Source organism: Corvus moneduloides, chromosome 8 (genome assembly GCF_009650955.1).
Source record: "Corvus moneduloides isolate bCorMon1 chromosome 8, bCorMon1.pri, whole genome shotgun sequence".
In the NCBI taxonomy this organism is placed as follows: Eukaryota; Metazoa; Chordata; class Aves; order Passeriformes; family Corvidae; genus Corvus; species Corvus moneduloides.
In genome coordinates, this window is record NC_045483.1 from 29,681,686 (window position 1) to 29,700,978 (window position 19,293).

At 43.0% G+C, this 19,293-nt stretch overlaps 1 protein-coding gene across 1 annotated transcript in view; it reads right to left on the reverse strand.

The window, feature by feature from the left end:
• FAM13C (family with sequence similarity 13 member C) overlaps positions 1–19,293 on the reverse strand; it is a 115,453-nt gene that overhangs the window by 30,108 nt on the left and 66,052 nt on the right. The window contains 4 exon segments of the mRNA XM_032115459.1: positions 5,400–5,521; positions 10,046–10,241; positions 11,901–11,957; positions 16,821–16,859. Of these exon segments, the coding sequence (XP_031971350.1) occupies positions 5,400–5,521; positions 10,046–10,241; positions 11,901–11,957; positions 16,821–16,859 (414 nt within the window).

Genomic DNA, 19,293 nt, shown 5'->3' on the forward strand with positions numbered 1-19,293 from the left:
TAAGTTCTACATCTTTCACAGCTGTATCAATCATGAGTCTTACACTCTGGAGAGAAAGGTTTACAGCAGCCATGAAGTACCACCTCTCTCTTGTTCAGGTTGATGTTTTTGCTTGCTGTTTTAGGGATGCATTTAAACTTTCAGTTTACTGTTCCTTTCACACTAAAAACACTGGAGTAAGATGCTCTTCTTTCTGCATTCATTGGATTCTGGAGATACTGAAATCATTAAGGTGAGTAATGGCTTTCATATTTCTGTGTGACAAGCATTTACATTTTCAGTCTCGTGTGCTGAGCTGATCTTACTCTATACAGAGAGTTTTGGGGTGTGCTTTTTCATTTTCACCAAGATTAATTGCTCTGCTAGGCAAATGCAGGTTTTCTGATTGTCACCAGGAAACATAGGGCTTACAAATTAATAACTATGGTTTGGATCCTACTCTCATTAAAAGTCAATCACAAAATATCCATTAACTTCAAAAGCAGCAGGAACAAGCCCTAGTTTTCCATCTGTGCTGAGTACATTAAAATTATTTCAGGCCTTAGCTGAAATTTTGAATAATTGCAGGCACCCTTATTTTGTATAATTTACATCCTGTAAATTAATGAAAATTAAATTCTCTCTGTGGCTACTACTCAAATATATGTCTCTCACCCTCCTTTATAGACTCTGGCTTTGGCAGAATTATCCTTTTCTCCATGACAGAGATGGCAAAGATGCAATAAGCAATATGCACATTTGAGGCTTGTGGACATAACAAAAAAACCCCATCTAAATACTAATTATCATAACAGAGCTCCTACCAGACTTCAATGGGGAGATCAATTTGCATGAGCACTGTGCTGTTTAAAAAACAGACCAGGACGTGAATTTTTTAATTATGCACAACACCACTTTTAAAGTTGTATAAAATGCAAATAAAACCACATCATTTTAAAAGCTAGGAAAAATGTTTGAAGATAACATAAGCAGATTCACATCCCATTTCCTCTGCGAAGCCCAGAAAGGAGCACTGCATTCTGCAATTTGCAAATCTCACTCCAGTCCAGCTGTGATCGCACTAACCCCAACCCCATGAAATTTATGTGTTCATGCACCACAATGCCACAAGTGCTCCTTCCCGTCAACCTCACACTATTCTGTGGGATGAAACTCCTTTTCCAGATTCACCTTCAGTCTATCCTGGCCCAATACTCCTCCCATGTGTCCAGTCCAGGAGTCAGTTCCACCCTTTCCACCATGAGGGTGACCTAGAAGGTTAACAGCTCATAAATGGAAGTCTCAGTTCCCTGCCAGGGGACTGATTCAGCCTGTCCAGAGTTATGCCACACGAGTTCACAACAGCACATCTCAGCACCAGGAAAACTGAGGCCTTCCCAAATGGCAAAAAGCATTATGAACTACAAACACCTCAATACACGGCTGCAGGTGGATGCTTCAAAAGCACACCTATGACTCCTCAGAAAGCAATGCAGAACTGCAACGGGCTTTGGGGTGAACATAAAGTCCACACCTGCAAGGAATGAAAAATCCACCTTGAAGGGCCCAGGGGTACTCCCTGGGCAGTCCCTGGATGCTGGAATAGAAAGTCAGACAGAGAGCCAGTGTAGCAGTGTCTGTCCCATCAGCCCCAGCCCTTACGTAACCCAGCCAGCACTTGTTATTCTTACTACGAGCAGCTCTCGTACTCAGCAGGCACAGTCCTTACTGGGGCTGCAGCAAGAGCTGCTCTTTTCTTGCTCCTCTATCCTCTCCCCATCCCCCCTTTTGCTTTTTTTTCTTTAATTGCGTTTCAACCCAAAAGCTTGCTCAGAGACTTTTCCACGCCATGATACAAGTAACATTGGAACCAGTATTTTAATGCCAACATTTCTGAAGAAATTGTTCTTAGGAGCCAGTCAAACATTTCCCAGCTTTCTCCCTGCTCACCTGGCTGCCTGTGCAGGTGAGGAAATGCAGCCTCTCAGGCTCTGCCTCACCCATGCAGGTCTGCATGGGAACATCAGCACTTCTGCTGCTTCCCTGCTGTCTCCCACTCATCCCTGAGTTGTAGCTGTTCAGCAAAAAGCCTGGAAACCACAAGAGTTCCCACCTGAACTGTGGTCTCAAACGATACTTGAGTTGCAAACTTAAATACTGAAAGCCTTGCTAGAGCTTGGCCTCCCCTCAGGGAAGCACAGAAACCTCGGGAGACTCTGGCTGACCCCAAGATCCAGGGCAGCCCAGAGCTACCAGCATTTCCACTTCTAAGAACAATCATAGGTCTGACAATTGCCACTCTACAGCCTCTGCCAAAAATAGAATTATAGAATCACAGAATAGGGATCAACCCTGGGACCAGATAATTCCTGTTAAGTGAAACCACTTCATTCCCAATTTATTTGGGGAATGGTGAAGATGGGGAACTTGCAGGAATTTTTCTTTGGCAGAAAACTTCACCCCATAGTGTAGTTCTGAATTCCACACTGACTTGAAATGCAGCCTTTGGTGAAGCATTGACCTTCCCACTGCCCAGGAGTGCCTTGTTTCAGCCTCCTCTCTCTGTAACAGGCATCTGAGGAAAGCACCAGGCTCTGCTCAGGTAACTGCACACAGCCTGCAGCCCACTCCAGTTTTGCTGATTGCCTTTGAGAAGGCAGTTGGCAGGAGCAGCTGTTTGTAATCATGTGTATTGTTCCATACCAGCTTTTCTAGTCTCTTTTAAAAAAATGCAATTCCTTTATTTGTTCCCAGGACCTGCATATAACTTTTATCTACCAAAGGTGCAGATTATACTGCTCTCCCATCCAAACCCAGCTACACACAATGACCAGAGCGGTATTCAGTGTAATCACTGGCAATAGTATTAGAAATTCATGTTCTGGAAATAAAATGAAAATGTTTCCTTCCATGCAGATGACGTTTCATCTACTAAATTGATGCTGATACATGATAAACACCTCTTGAGATTGAAACCCTTGCTTCACAGGCCAGGTACAGCTTAGCCAAAAACAAGACACTATTCCCTCATTCTTCTGACTGCAAATCTCCTCACCAAGTCTACTCTTCCATTTTCCTCAAATGTCACAAAATCTTTCCTTTATTATTTCAGTGGTTACCACAAAATCAAAGTAACCCCTCAAAGAAACAATCCACACTTCTACGTCATATTTTTGTGGATTGTTGCTCTTACATGGCCTGTTCTGTTCTCTGTCACACATCTGCCTATTAGCATCCCTTGTTAGAATACCCTAAACTTAGATTTCTCTGCTTAACAGGGACTGTACTGAAAGGTTTTTCAGATTTCAGCAGTCTTTAATCCATATTTAGACAAGTTAAAATGATTTGGTTTTTAGCTGCCTCACACTCACCAGAACAGATTTCTTAAAAACCTCTGTAGAGTCTGGAGGTATTGAGACCTTTAGACCCAATGAGACAAATGGCAGAGGTTGTAGCCCCCTGCAGAAACTAAGTTAAAGCAGAAGTACCAACAGGCTGCACTAGAAACAATCAACCTTGATCCTTCATCTGAGACAGAAATAAATCCTTCTTCTCCTGTCCTCTGCCTACACATCTGATATACAGAGAGAGCCTGCCCAGGGGCACCCCTGCAGCAGTGTCCCCCTCTCCTCCTCTCCTTTGACAGCACAGGCAGGGGGGCAGCTGGTGGTGACCCTTAGGAGGAGTCAGCAGACACAGCGACCCTCAGACTGAAACTGGGAACTTCAGCACAGGTACGTGGAAGTGCCCTGCCACAGCTGGGTGGTGGGAGTGTTCTTTCAAGGACAGTTAAGACAGTTGAAATAAATAAAGAGTGCATTGTGTACGTGAGGCCAGAGATCACGCGTTACTGCTTGTTTACTCTATGTTTAAAGTTCCTTATTTAGCAGATTTCGCCCTTGTGGATAGCAGGCTTTCTAAGGAGCTACTGTGGCGTCGAACAAGAGTAAACAGCATAGTGAACAATAGTTTAATACTGGGCAAACTGCAAAGGCCAAACTGTTGAAGTGGACAGGGGAGCTTTGCTGTGGTTGCTGTTTTACTCATGCACGCCCCACTCTGGTTCTTATCGTTTAAGCCTGTGTGCTTTCATCACATTGCTTTCAAAATTAACTAGTTATTTTATTACCTACCTGTACACCAACATCCCACCAGCAGAGCCACTGGGGAGGTCTGACTCTCTGATACCACGCTCAGTAAGCTCCTCTTCACAAGAAATCCATGGGATTCTTTCCTCGCATGAGGAATGCCAAAAAAAAAGAGAAGGCAGGCTTCCTAATTAGAAACACTTCCTGAGTTGCAGTCCCCACTGCACATACAAGCATTGGAGGGCAAAAGCACTTCGTTGTCCAAGCTAATTAAATGCTTTTTCATTCTGCTAGACCTTCCTTTGAGAGCACAAATTAAGATCATTTACAATGTTGCCTCCTAAAAGCTGTGGTGAAGGCAACCAGTACATGTCACATAAGGCACCAAAGTGCCATTGGACAGCAGCTGTCACTGCTGTCCCAGTCCTGACTGCAAACAAACCTTGGAGCCAGCAAGTTTTAGCTATCAACCAGCTGTGCCCTGAGCCACTGAGCATCCCTGGGATGGACTGCTGCTGCTCCAGACCCTCCAAAGGGAGCCAGAGACTCTGCCACAGAGTACCAAGGCTGTCATGCACCACAAGATAGAGGACAAAGAGCAGAGACCTGGCTCACCTGACAAAAACTCTGTGCACAGAAAAGCAGAGCCAAACCAGCACCTGAGCATGGGCAATTTGTAAAGCAGTGCCCCCAGATTTTTTAGGACGCACCTTCACTGGTCAGCTGAGTGATTTGAAACCCCATTTTTAGCCTTTTGCATGGCCATGAAGGATGAGGATAGAAATTCTGACTTCCAATATTTACCAGAACTGAGTTACTTCATCACCAGCTGTGTTACCTGCCATCAGGGCTTGGTTAATGCCTGACCTGAACACACAGTGCCCTTCCCAGCCCTGGAACAAGCACAGTTGCCAAAGCACCCAGAGTCTAAACTACACATCAATAGACACCCTTGATATAATCAGGTGTGAAGGTTCCCATTCCCATTTCACAATGGGAATGCAGCTCTGAGAAACAGAGGCAATTGAGCACTGGGGGGAAAAGAAAAGATGTGGAGAAGTATTTTTGAAACTTGGCACAGAGGAACTGAAGTTTCTGAACTGAGGATGTTCTTTCTGCTTCAGATGTAAGGGGTTTAAAGAATGATGAAATTTGCATTCTTATCTTTATCCCTTCCCCTTTCTCCAAACAGTCCTAGACATATAAATATAGAATACAAGTGCCAAGGAGAGCCAGGAGTCTGAATATTTTATGCAAAATGCAGCAAATGAATTAGCCTTTCCTACAGTTAATCAGAAGTGAAATGTGCTGCTGTGTTATCCCAAGGCTTACCTTGGTTGGAATCTCACGACTGCTTCCTGGCATTTTAAAGCCACGTTCTGTGCATAGTTATTAGCTGAGGATGCAGCCTTCCCCTGCCACTCTGAGAGGCCTGGCAGTGCACACTCCAGCTCCTGCACAAAGAGGAAAAAAAACAAAAATTGAATGTGCCCTGTCAGTACCAATCCAATCTTAGCTGAATATTTTGCTTCAGAAAAAAATTGTTCTGTGAGACCAGATGTTGATTGTGGATCCTTGCTGGTTTTGGTAATAATCTGGAAACAACTGGAAAACACAGAGGATAAAAGGTTCTAAGCAAAGTAGTATGTTATTTCACTGGAAAACAAAAGCAGACTGTAGCCCATTTTCTGTTTATTACTTAAATAACAGATGTCAGCTTCAGAGCTAAGAGGTTCTATACACAGAATACATTAGAAATTATTTACTCACATGTCAGTAAGATTTTATTACTTGGGTATCATCAAAAAAATTCTGGCTGACAAAGGCAAATGCAGTTCACTTAAATAAGATTTGTAAATTTTAACCATTTTCCTCTTTCCCTTCCCTAGAATATGTGTAGCTTTGTGAATGGAGTGTTACTCTGGGAGGAGAGAAAGGCAGTGAGGGGGAAAAAAGTCACATCACCCAATCTGCTACACAGAAAATAAAAAAGGCAATTTAGTCCAAAAAACTGAGTAAAAGAATAGGAATGCAAAAAGTATCCATTTAACTCGAAGCTTTTGAAAACCAGTTGTAGGGCTGTGGCAAGATGTGTTTGACACATCCTAATTTCCTTACCTATAGAATGGGTTGTAATATTTCCCTTGCATTGCAATGAAATAAGTTAATGGAGATCTTTGAAAATGTGATAATCAAAGTGAGGCTTTTTCCCTACGTCCTTATTAGCTTTTGTAATCCAATATTTTAGTCTAATAGTTAAAAAAATTAAAATACAGTGTGCTCTGCGAAACAACAGAGTTCCCTTCCCTGGTAAAGCAATGTACCTGACCTTGCTGCAGTTCCAAAGCTTTGCTGGATGCATGGAAGTCAGAAGTTTGGATAGGATTGTTCAGATAGGAACTTGCAGGGCAGAGAGAACAGGGCAATTCCAGGTGCTTTCTGCTGGATGATGGGGAAAGCTGAGGACAAGAACATGTGCTGGCAATAAACCCTTGCTTGCAGGCTTGATGCTTGAGGACTTGGGTGGTTTCGGGTTGCTTATGTATTTTTTTTTCTCTTTTATGTCCCTGTTGCTGCTGATAAATCATGTCATTAGGGTGTTAACCAGTAACACCAGGGAAACACCCTCGATGGAACCTCTTTCTAAAGAGCAGTGAAATCCTGATGTGTCACAGGCACCAGCAGCAGAGTCCCATCTTCTACTGCATTTCTGTTTCTTTTTCACTAAAGAGGGTGACTTCTACAATGAAGTTGCATCATAACAAACATAAACAGAGTATACCCAGAATCCGAAGCAAAACTTGCAGACTGCCTGATGAGTTCACAGGTTTGTGCAGCTGGTGTGTCAACATCACCTCCAGTTTTTGATAACTGTGCACTTAAAATCACAGTTTTAGTATCAAGTTATTGGAAGTTCTTTGACACCCAAGCAATTTTCCCACTTCATTTATACTCAAAACACTAAACTTAACTCAGCACTTTTCAGCATTCTCATCTCTAGGCACTGATTGTCAAGCCACCATTTCATTTTTGTATTTACCTTGATTATAAGACCTTAAAACTGAACTTTTACTGTCTCTGCCTATTAGCTATTAGCTTAGTGTCCTTTTATAAATGTCTCAGTATCAATAGGGAATTTGAGGATGACTCATTTAAGAATCTATATTCATGACTGTGCACCAAAGGTGAGTGACAGGAGAAAGGATTGGGCAAGGAAAGCAGATTTTCTGTTCCTGACCAAGACTTCCTATTTCTTACCATCTGTTTTCACCCTGACTCCCTGGAGTATGTTCTGGACATATGCTTCCTCACCTCTTGAAGTCAAATAAATCCGAATTAATTTGATTTTCTGTAGATTAGTGTTACAGAATTGCTAAGGAAGCTCCTGGAACCATGGGAAAGAGGAAACCAAAGAGCTGGAGTGCAGCGGTGCAGCCGCATTCCAGCAGCCCCCTCTCTTCCCCTTTATTTGGAAGGTTACAGGTGCTTCCAGAGCCAGCTCCTGCCCCCCATGGGAAATAACTGCAGGCAACATGCAAAGTACAGCTTTACTCTGCTGGCATTTTGTCATCTGATGAGTGGTCAAGTTGAAGGTCACCTGATGCTGCTTTTATTACACTCGGGTTTGTTAATCATCAGTGTAAATCTAATAACCTTTTCTTCATGAAGACCTAGGGCACATGAGCACAGTGCTGTACTTGTGCCAAAAATATCAGGAATCACACTTCAGCTGACTGAGAGCCTTGTGAAGCTCAAAATCCCCAAGAAGGCCATCTTTCCTCTACTTGATCACAGTGGTCTGTTCCCTCAGGGACCTTTCTGCAGTGGAAACCCCTTGGATTCTCACAACTGAAAGGCACAGGAAAATGGTTCCCATCCAAACAGACTTTAATCCTTCCAACACATGCAGCAAACTTACTCATCTCCCCATAGCCTCTTCTAATTTTAAAGGGACAATTCTCTGTAAAAGCAACTCATGGGCTTGTAACACATAGGAGTGAATAGCAAACAGTTCCTTGGCTTATCAGCAACACCTTTATCAGAGACTCTGTCACTGCTCTGGTGTCCCTGTTTCTGATGCCACAGAGAAGTCCGGCTGGGGAAGTAGGAGACTGCTGGAAAAGCGCTCTGTCAATAATCCCAGGAAAACAAGGATGAACAGTTTAATCATGATGTACAGTGCATCATGCTTTTCTTTCATAAATGCATGTGCTCATAAAATGCTGTTTGTCACATGGGCATCAGCTGCTTGGGAGCACATCATTTATCCCTGCAAATGGCTTGGTGGCAAGGGGTTTCACCAAGGAAGGTTCATGCAGTTACAGGGTTCCATCACTTCTGTCCTTCCTAATTCAAGCCCTTGAGTCATGTGAAAATTATCTGCCTGGCACCGTTTTTCCTTCCAGAGGCTGCATACCTAAGTTGCACTAGTATTTTATGGCAGTCTAATTATATACTCAAAAAGTTTCCCATGAAAGAATATCACCATCTCCAGTTAACCCCTTGGGGCCATGTAAAATGTCACAGAGCAGCAAATCTGTGCTGTGTTGGCTTTCATTGGGTGAGGGGTACAGGCAGGACACACACAGGGGGCTCTGAAGAGGCTGAAAAAGCAACAGATGACCTATGAGACAGACCTTGCCCTGTTTACTGCTTCTTCATGACTGTTCTTCCTGATCTGCTTCCACTTGCTCTTCACAGGGCAAAATTCCCATCATTTTTTCTGTTCAGCTGATAAACATGCACGCCTCATCTCTCTGCAGGTTAAATAATATTTCCTAGTAATGCAGTACAGTTGCAAAAAAAAACCCCAGTTATTGTTTGTCTCTGGGATGAGCTCCAGAAGAACAGGCAGGAAGGTTAGGGCAAGAGTCTGATATGATATTCTGAAAGGGACTGTGATGCCATTGGGATGCCATTTGCTTTTCATTTTCCTTCAGGGATTCAGAAGGATAGCTCTCACTTAGAAGGTAAGACATTCTGTCTAAAATGATGAAATCCCATTCTAAACTTGGTCCAAAATAAATCCTAGTCTATGATGGCTTTGAAGCACTTCAGAAAGAGCTTTGTAAATTTCTATCCACAACCTGGACGGGAGGAGAGACAAAAAGTAGCCACATACATCATACATCAAAGAAGAGATGGAAACACAGACATCTGTATTTGGGTATGCACAATTTTATGTAAACACAGACATCTGTATTTACAGATGTCAGGCCTTGTGCCTACTGCAGAACAACAAATCTACCAACACTAATATTGGATATGAAATGTTTCCAGCTGAGGGGTTAAATCTGCACCAGAGCTCTACCCCTTACACCACACATCCAACGTGACTTGGGAAGCACCAGGGAAGAACAGAGGCATTTTCAGCAGCTGCTGAGAGGGGTAATTCTAGAGTCAACACTGCAAATGTGTTTCCAGAGACAGCAGCAGAAGCTTCCTCATTTCTACTCTTCCTTTACACCCTTTACAAAAGTTATGGTTCTGCTCCCCACAACTCAGCCTAGGCAGATGGGGGGCGGGGAGCACTGCTACAGACTTAACTATTTAAAGATGAGAAAATAGAAGATGAAGGGAAACTATGAAATCTCTCTACTGGCAGCCAAAATGCCAGTGCAAGAGATCCTTGATCAAACAAACAAAACAGAAGCTATCTAATCAAGTGCTGCAGCTACCAAGTTTTTATATTTGGGGCAAGGAAACACAGGAAAACTAAAGAGAAATATTTGCACATCTTCAGCTAGGCTCTCCACTCACTGCTGAAAGCAGTTGCAACACAACCCTCCCTGCAATTCCCTGGCTGGAAGAAATTGTCTGGTATTACAGGAAGGTTCCAGACTGCAGGTCCCTGGAAATCAGGGTAGATTATTGTGGGGTCTCAAATCACATGAATTACTAGGGAGTCCATCTTTGCATTTCAAAAGTTGCTCAGACATTGTGCCACAAACTGATCCCTGGTAAGTTTAATTCTTTACCTGACTTTCCTCATGGCTTTTTCCATTTTCTAGCTTTGCAATGGGCTTAGGTTTCCTCAGCTTTAAGTTGCCCATTTCAGGCTTTAGAGCACAGTCAATTACAACCTGGCTGTGCTGCTGGGTATCTTGCAAAGGCAGCTGTCTTTCCTCTAAGACAGCAGAGTTGTCCGGGTAATTTTCTTTGTTATCATCGTCTCTGTAAGAAAATAAAATTGAAATGCATCAGGCAGGATTTCAGACACCTGTCAAAACATTATGAAAGAAGAAGAGCAACAAGTTCCTAGTTATTCATGGCGTATTGCTTTTACTAAGTTTAGTGGTCTGCACATCAGTAACGGATCCAAACTACTGTTAGCATTATTACACACTCAACTGTGGAGCTACTTAAATGTTAGCTTTAGAGGCACTCTTGTGCTTCAGCCCCACAGTACACATTCCCCAAATAAAATCTGAAACTGTCTTCTTCATGCACAAGACTTCCCCCACCCAATGATTCACAGTAAACTGTAATCTCACAAAAATATCATCACATACAATAATCGTCCCTACAGCACACTTCCCTTTGGACAGTCTCTGGCTTTGAGGGCCCTTGGACAAAAGGAGGGTGCAAGCCGTTCAAAGTACGGTCTGAACAGCCGGAGATGTGCTTGGCTGGAAGGGACAAATATCGTGCTCCCAGTTTGGAGAAAACCTCCTCCTGTGTAAGAGCACACCTGGTGGCTTAAACAGACACTGTTACTCATGGATGCTTAGTCGGGGATCTGGGACAGGTATTTTCAATCCCCACCCAGACTACAAGGTACAAGCTCTTTCCAGGGGGACTCATCCACACCCAGTCACTCCAGCCTTAGCCTGGTCTCGTGCCTTCTGCCGGGAGCATCTCCACGGCGCCATGAAGTTACCGCAATGCAGAAGGCAAGGCTGCCTGATGAGTTGGCAGCACGAGCTGGGCGGCTTTGCTGCTCCAAAATCCCTGGCCATAGCTCAGTTTCCAGGTGGGATTTCAGATGTTAGCTTCAGCTGGTAACATCCTAAGGGTTAGCTCTCCTGGTGTGAAACTTCCACAGCTGAGGGAGTCAAGGGCCATTGAATTAAATCCCCCAGAGATTTTTTTTTTTTCAGAAAGCATAACTTGTTAGTTCAATGTTTTCTCCTAACGATTTTGAGCTGCCAAACTCACTTTCCATCTGTGGCCCATCAGCATCCAGATGGATGCTTGCAGGGTGCCTATGGCGTTGAACACCATTGCTGCCCATGCCTTCTCCAAGTGTGCCCCAAGGCAGTTGTTAGAGTTACAGCTTTAAAGCCCATCGGCACTCCAACAATGTGCAAAAGTGCTGCTAATTTTAAGGTATAATCTGATATTAAAATCTTCCTGAAAGGTTAAGCTGCATACCCTAGAAATCAGTATGTGCTAACATAGCCATGAGAGAGGCATGCCTCAAGAATATTTCAGTTAAATTACAATTGGAAGGATTTGTTTTCCCAGACACATTCAGCAATGAGCATATCCTTGCACAGTTGCAAAACTCTGCTTATTACTGCTTTGTATCAGCTGCTGTACAGTAAAATCCAGTGTATAAACATAAGAGCTGCATCTGAATGACAGGAGTATATGAAGTTAAGAATGAAGATCATAATATATTTACTTATATAATAACAACAGTAATTAATCATATTGATCACACAAAAGTATACAAGATAACTATGCATTCCCCAGAAATACTAACAGCTTTTGCAGGAATACCCCAAAAATTCTGCATTCATTTGAGAAGAAAGGCTTCTTGATTTAACAGAAGCAGTCACAGCTTCATTTGCTGCCAATGGATTTCAGACAAAGTTTACAGGAGAATACCTGGGACTGGAACTGCCTGCTTGATTTTCATGCACAGAGTCTGAATACCCGTCACACCTTGAAAATGAATACAAGATAATTGCTCATTTTCTGCCAGCTGCAGAAATGTAGCTTTTAATAGCATGACAGTGCAGCTCAAAGTATAAACACATTTCTTCTTCTCCTCACAGCTTAGTTAGGGTCATTTAATGCCATAGCTGCTCCATGATAGTTTAAATCTCAGAGGAAGAAGAGGGTTTGAGATGTTAAGTGTGCACAGTTTGGTATAACATTTTCAGACAAATGGAAATAATTACAAGGAGTTCAGATGTTACCATAAAAAGTACGGGAAAATTACGAGAAATTCTGTATTCTAATTGCTTATAGTATACTTCACATTAATCCCAAAAATAATTAGATACAAATAAGGATGTTTTTCTCTCAAATTCACAAAAATATTAACTATCATAGAGCAGTCACCCTTTGTGCAGCAGGAAAAAGAATCCCCAAGTAAATTATGAAGTGAGAGCTAGTCTTAAAAAGTGAATTAGCAGTACTTTTTAAGATGCCTAAACAATCATAATCAATTACATCCCCTTAAGTTACAAACAACAGAATTGTCCTAAGGCTGCCTAATCAAAAGAAGTCGGAGTAAATATGCTAAAGCACGAGCAGTGAGGGCTGAACATGACACTGTGGCTGCATGGCTGAACTTTGCAGGATGATTTACCTGCAAAGCCCACAAGCAGTCTTTCTTCAATCAAACATGCATCCTTAAGCATGCACTCCTAAAATATGCTAACACCCAGCCTGATATTGCTGGGGTAAATTTGGGGCCCTCTCCTCACCCTCAGTTCATACTCACAGGGCACAGACACTAAGGAGGCCTGGATCCCTTGAAGTTTTCTGGCAGAGGAATCTCTTCATTATGGGCGAAGCAGCCTGTACTTTCGCTGACTTGTTAAATTTTGGGAGAACTGCCCCACTTAGAAGAGTACATTAAGTGACACATTCATAGCTCTGCATTACAATTTGATGGCAAGAGTTTTAATATATTCCTCTTTCCCACCAGTCTTCTGCTGGTGTCTATCAAAAGCCAGACTGCAGCAGAAAATATTTAAAGGGCCACTCAAGTGTTTACACTTCCTGAATACATCAGCATATGCATGAAAGAATTTGCTGCTCACAACTGGAGCACAGAACAACAGTGGCAGATCCCTCTAATCACACAATATTCCTGCCATGAGTGCAGCTTTCCCCACATGGCAAAGTGGGGTGATGGTTGGAAGACAGGGGTTGATGTGCAAAATGTATGAACTCCCTGTAGAAATCTGGTTGCCTCTGGATGTCAGTCACACCTTCCCCTCTGGCCTATCCCTGTAAGGTGTGAGCACAGGACACACTGGGGTATGAATAAGGAAGCCCAGGGTGGAAGGAACCAGGATCCTGGCTGTAGAACTAGATGGGATATTTCAGAGGCAGGAAACAATAGAAAGAAAATGCACTGTGAGGAGACAGTGCCGAGGTCGGAGCTGGATGGACAGAGCTCCCACCACAGACACAGGAGAAGGAGAAGGTGCCACCAGGTGGGGTGTGCACCATGGGCCAAGCCATGGCCAGCAAAGTCCAGGGATCCCCTAAAAGGACAGAGTCTCCCTCCTGCGTGTGCCTCAGAGAGAGGAAGTGGGAGGAAGCAGCTCTGCCACCAGTTTCACTCCCCGCTCCTCTCACCAGTCACCTCACTTGGCAGCCTTCAGTGCTGAAGGACCGCCTTGGCAATGGGGAACACTCTCTGGAGGGACAAGGGATGGCTGAGCACAAGTCCAGCAGCCCACTCTGTGTGAGCACACTCCTTAACTGGGGGAGCTGAGCTGACTGTAAGGAGGTGATCTTGAGAAGCTGAAGTCCTAACTCAGCATCCAGCAACTGATAGAAGTCATAAAACAAGACACAACTTGTAAACATAAGTGAGTGTGACAAAATGTATTTGAGTAACTGGATGGCAGTAGATAGGAAAGATAAGCAATAATGAGTCAGAGAATACAATGACCATCACAAAATTTAAAAGATCATGAGGAAGTTCAGAAGCAACACACTCTAAAATTTCCAACAGACATTTTTGTCTGTGCAAGAATAAATAATAACCAGGAGGCTGAGAGCTCACTCACACAAGAGTGCTTGAGGCTAGGACCACAGCAGGACCTTTAAAAAGATGAATTTTTGATATAGTGCAAATAGCCATCATTAAAACATGGAGTGGTTTTACCTTGGTTTCTTAAAGAAATGCACCTTCTGTGTTCATGCCACTTGTCTGCACATACCACAACAAACATGCACACCTTCCTTTCCTCTCACCAATAACTTGTCTTGTTGTCCAGCTGTAGCTGTATTTAATTGATAGGGTGATGTTCAAGAGTTTGGTAGGTTTTTTGATAGTGTGTGGCTGTGTAGCAGAGAGAGTTCCCACCAACCAAAAAACTGCAGCAGCATCTTCCTCACTCCTAAACCATCCAAGAATATGCCACAACAGCTTCAGGTCAGAAATCCAAATGGGTTGAAGCTTACATGGGGTAGGAGCTGTCTTTTGACAAAACCAGTGATGATAATCCTTTCCCTTCAGTGCCCAATCCAGCTACTGACTGATGGATATGACTCTTAAAAGTAAGTACATCCATTATCCATCTTATGGCATGGGCCAGAGCTGGGTCAGAGGTGGGATCCCAGCCTAGAAGGAGTGTTGCTCTGCCTCTGGATAGTACTGCCTCTGTGTCTCTTCCAGGGTCTCTGGGTTACTGGGATCAGCTTCTTTAACTTTCTTCCATTTTCACCTTCCCATAGGAGCCATTTCAGAGCAGTGTGGAAGCTGCTTGCTTTTGCTGATTTGACCTTTCAGCTGCTCACGTGAACAGCTCCCAAACCAGGCTGCATGCATGGCTTGCTGGGAGCTTCGCACCCCCAGGCGCTCGCCTTGGCTGGAGAAATGCTCCTGAAAGTGCTGTGCCACTGGCTTTACATCATTCAGGAAGCCCTGCCTTTGCCACAAATAAAGACAGAAACTGTTAAATGACGATGTCTAAATTTGCATGGCAAGCTCTCTCTTTCTTCTGCTAAATAAAAGTAAATCTATTTTCATCTGTGTTCAGAGATGGCCAACACAAACAATGAGTGCTGAAATCAGTAAGAATTGTGTATCCTCAGCAGCTCTCAAAAACAAGATTTGGGGGAAGGCTCCAAACGAGTCCTAGGAAGGGCAACTCTGGAAACCAAGTTTGTTCAACTGGACAATGCTTTTCAGATGTCATTGTTCACTCGCTTTGTTTTCTAAAAGCACGTTTCTACCCCTTTGTTTGGAAATATAAGATTGAACACAAAACCTCACAAACCAGAACCAACAACAGCTGAAATGAGGGAGATCCAGCCCTCAGGCCTGGCCCAGCCCAGCTCTGCCACTCTGCTGGCTCTCACCCTGCACCCCTCTCCATCTCCCCATGGGCAGGGCTGGCATCACACTCCCAGCTTTTATACCCTCCTGGGTTTAACATGAAGCCCCCACAGAGAAAAGCCATCACCCCCAGGTCCCAGAAACCTCAGGGGCGAGGCAGGCCTGGGGGTCGCTTCAGCGGAATCTCTACAGGAAACAATGGATGTACTTTGGGGCAGAGAAAAGGGAAGAAGAAAAAAATATGAAAAATCTATTACCTGTTGTCTGGCTATTTCTCTGTGAAGGGGGAGCAACCCAGAATTTTACAGACCACAATTCATCACTTAACTAACAGGAACACAGGGAATGAAAACAAACAAGCATACAAGCAAACAAAAACCCCTCCATGATTTATTAGCTTCAGTGCAATCTTTCCATATCTGCCCCAATCACAAGTCCCACAAGAAGTGTGACTAAATTTAAATATTAAATAAAGCAAGGAAATATAAGAAAATAAAGCAAAGCAGCATAAGGGAGGGAAATTCCTTAGATCCCTTTGAAATATTACTTTTCCTGTAGTGGTTATGACAACACTTAGGGATGGCTCAGATGATTACAACTTGGCCTGCTTTCAGAATGTACCCTGTTCCCACAGCACTCAGCAAACAGCTCACTGTCCAGCCAGAGTGGTTTAAATTATGAGCATTTTAGCAGTGTAAAACTCACCTAATATACAAACAAATCCATACATCATTTTCCTCCTGAAAAACAGCTTGGCACCTTACTGCTGCAGAATCCTCCCCAAAAGCTTTTGAAACAATCAAAAGCATGCAAAACAATAATATACAGAACACCAATATTGAAGTGGTTTAGACTAAAATAAGACAAAGACTATTTCATGTGCAATAGTTCCTAGAGCCTTTGCCTTTCTAACTTTCTAATGTCCTCCCTTGTTCTGTTGTCTCTGTAAAACAGCAAGAAAAATCAACACATACATCCTTATGATTATGATATATACAAAAGGCCTTCTAAGGAGTTTATGTAATTGATTACAAAGAAATGACGTCTTTGATACTTGGCCTGTGTAAATAATATATTTTTAAATATTTGCTGATAATTTTTTTTCCTAAAAATGCTTGTGGTAAGTAGAGACCATGTGTCCTTAGAAAACAGACGTGCTTGTGTTTGATGGGATCATCAGTACTAGCAAGGAGCAATATTTTAACAGGAGGTTTATCCCACACTGAAAATCATGCATTTAAACGTGTGTGATGTGCACCCAGCACATATTCTCCCAAGAAAGGTATTTCACTGCTAAATGGTCACAGAGCATTTAAAGACAGCTGCTTTATGCAATCCTTCCCATACAGTCAATAATATATTTAGATTACTGAAAACACAATCAAAATATATGACAGATAGCTTGGGACTTCTCACATACCACTTACAATTATTCTGTACGGTACCTAAACTCATCATTCTTGTTTAAAAATAAGGACATCTTTAAAGTGTTCACTTACTCTGCTAAAGCTGTCGTGTTGAAGGACTTATCCTGAATGCTGAAACAGAAACAAGAAAACATCAGATAAATCAGCAAGGCAGGCAGGCTCCCTGTATCTTCCTCAGTTGTAGGAACACATGCACAAACATGGCATTGCTAAGCACGTCTCTGTGTGCTCGCTCTACATGCACAGCTCTACCTTGGGCTGCTCTGCACATGCTCATAATCAAGGAACCACAGGGATTAGTCCTACAACACTCACAAAGCCCATCCAGCAGCCCTCAGAATTCAGGCAGGGGTGCAGGTAGACCTCAGATCACGATCTTTGACAGCTGTAACAATGCTGCTAATAAAAGCTTAGGTTTACAAACAAGCATTTGGCATTCTATCCTTTAAATGCTTGCTCTGTGTAATTGGCTCATCAAACACGGGGGGTTTTATTACTTAAATAGGGTTGCCCAGCTAAGTTGTCTGGAGGTTTTCTTGTTTAGTGGTCTCTTGCATACTCAGCTCAAGGGCAAACCCCAAGAGATTCTACAAAAAAAAATCTAGCGGAAAGGACGGTTCAAGTAGGAAAAGGTTATGAAGCTAACAGCAAGCAGTAGATAAAACCATTCCTGTGAAAGGAATAGCTGCTGTGCTCCTGCAACAAAGTGTTTCTGACCTGACATAATACATTCAGCAGGGTCAGCTCAGGATATTGCAAACTGCTGGGTTTGAGGCAGCAGTGGAATTCCCCCTGGAACAACACCCCTCAAATCCAGTGAATACAATCTTGGATCATCCTGAAATCTTACAGCGGCAAAAATAAAAAAAAAAAAAAAAAAAAAACCCAACCAGCAAATAATCTCACTGCTACATAGCAGAGATGGGATTTTGTTGTTGTTTGGGCTGGGGGAGAGAAAGCAATGCAGACAACAACGCCTTGTGAGCACTCCTGTTTGTGACAAAGGCATCTCTGAGACGCCAGCATCAAGCAGAGCGGGGATAAAGAGAGGCACCTCCTCCTCCTCCCCGCAGCAGCAGCTTGTGCCTCTGCGTGGTGTTGACACACATTCCCAGGCAGCAGTGGCAGCCAGGAATCACAGCCCTGACAATCGCTTTTCTTTCACCAACAGCACTAACAAAGCATCTTCACCTCGTCCCAGCCTCCCTACCTGCTCGCACACACTGCTTGCTATTTTCTTTCTTATATTGGTACACATTTGTCAATGTGTTTAATGACATGAATTACCTGGGGATCAGAATATCACAGCCAGTCTGCAGGGACTTCTGCCCTACAGAGAGCAGGGTTTGTGAGAGAAGAGTGAACAGAAAAGCTAAATTTAATGGTTAGCAGTTAAATCCTGCTTTAAAACTTAAATTTCAAATTTTTTTTCTCCTCCTGTTTCCAGTTCCTTTGCTCTGACCATACAAATATAAATTTCTTTATTGCTATTCTATTTGCAGGACAGCAACTGAACAAAGGTATGCTTCTAGAGGTTGTGAGACTCAAAAGCTCAGTTTACATGGTCAATAAGTAGTGTCATTAAAAATAAGTGATACTGGGTACCTACACTCACCCACACAAGAAAGGGAGTGAACGGAGAGTGCTCTTACAAACAGGACTTCTCCATTTGTGGGTGCATAAGTTAAGGTCTATTCCTCTGCAAATTCACTGCAAACACACTGCGGGGCTTTGATGTTATTACTGATAAGATAACATGATTGAAGATTAGTTTGTAAGACAGGGATGCTTCGGACTGAGACCAAGTTTAAAGCATCATCACTTTTCTGTTGTTTGTCTAGACTTTGGTGCTGAGCAGCGATTGCTATATCTTTAGGGAAGCTCTTTACACAGACTTCCACTAGTTTTAAAGATAGCACTTGATCAGTGTAAATGAAGAGTCTCTTCTTGTGAGGGTGTGAAACCATTCAACAAAAACCAAATTTCGTGTCAAACAGGAATAATACTAACAAATGCTCATAAGTAAAGTCCAGCCAAGCTCAGGAACCTGTTTCAGAGTAATGTCCCAGTCAGATAAATGGAGCCACCCTGCTCCTGGGGAACACAAGAGAGGAACTGCAGTAGACTCACAATAACTTTACTTTTCTTCCTTTACCAGAAGGAAATAATTTGTCTTTAGGGGCAAACACTCATTTCAACAGCGATGTTGACTTGGGCCCTATTGGCTGACCCCAGCTTCTTCCACCTGCTTCCCATCCACATACTTGGGGTGAGACCAGAGCAGGCAAAGAGCCTCTGGCCTCACAAGGGAGAGCCAAAGATACTTGAGCCTTCATCTCTGCTTCCTTCTAAGTCCCACGCACGGAGAAAACCTAAAACTGCTGTTACCTCCTTTTCTTCAGTAATGACATTCAAGCCATTTAGGGCTGTAATGCTATGAAACATCACTCTTTAACACACTGAAATTCTCAGTGCCAGATGTATTTCATCACCACATTCAGATGACATGCCAGGCTTGTCATCATCATGAAGTCTCAATGAAAAT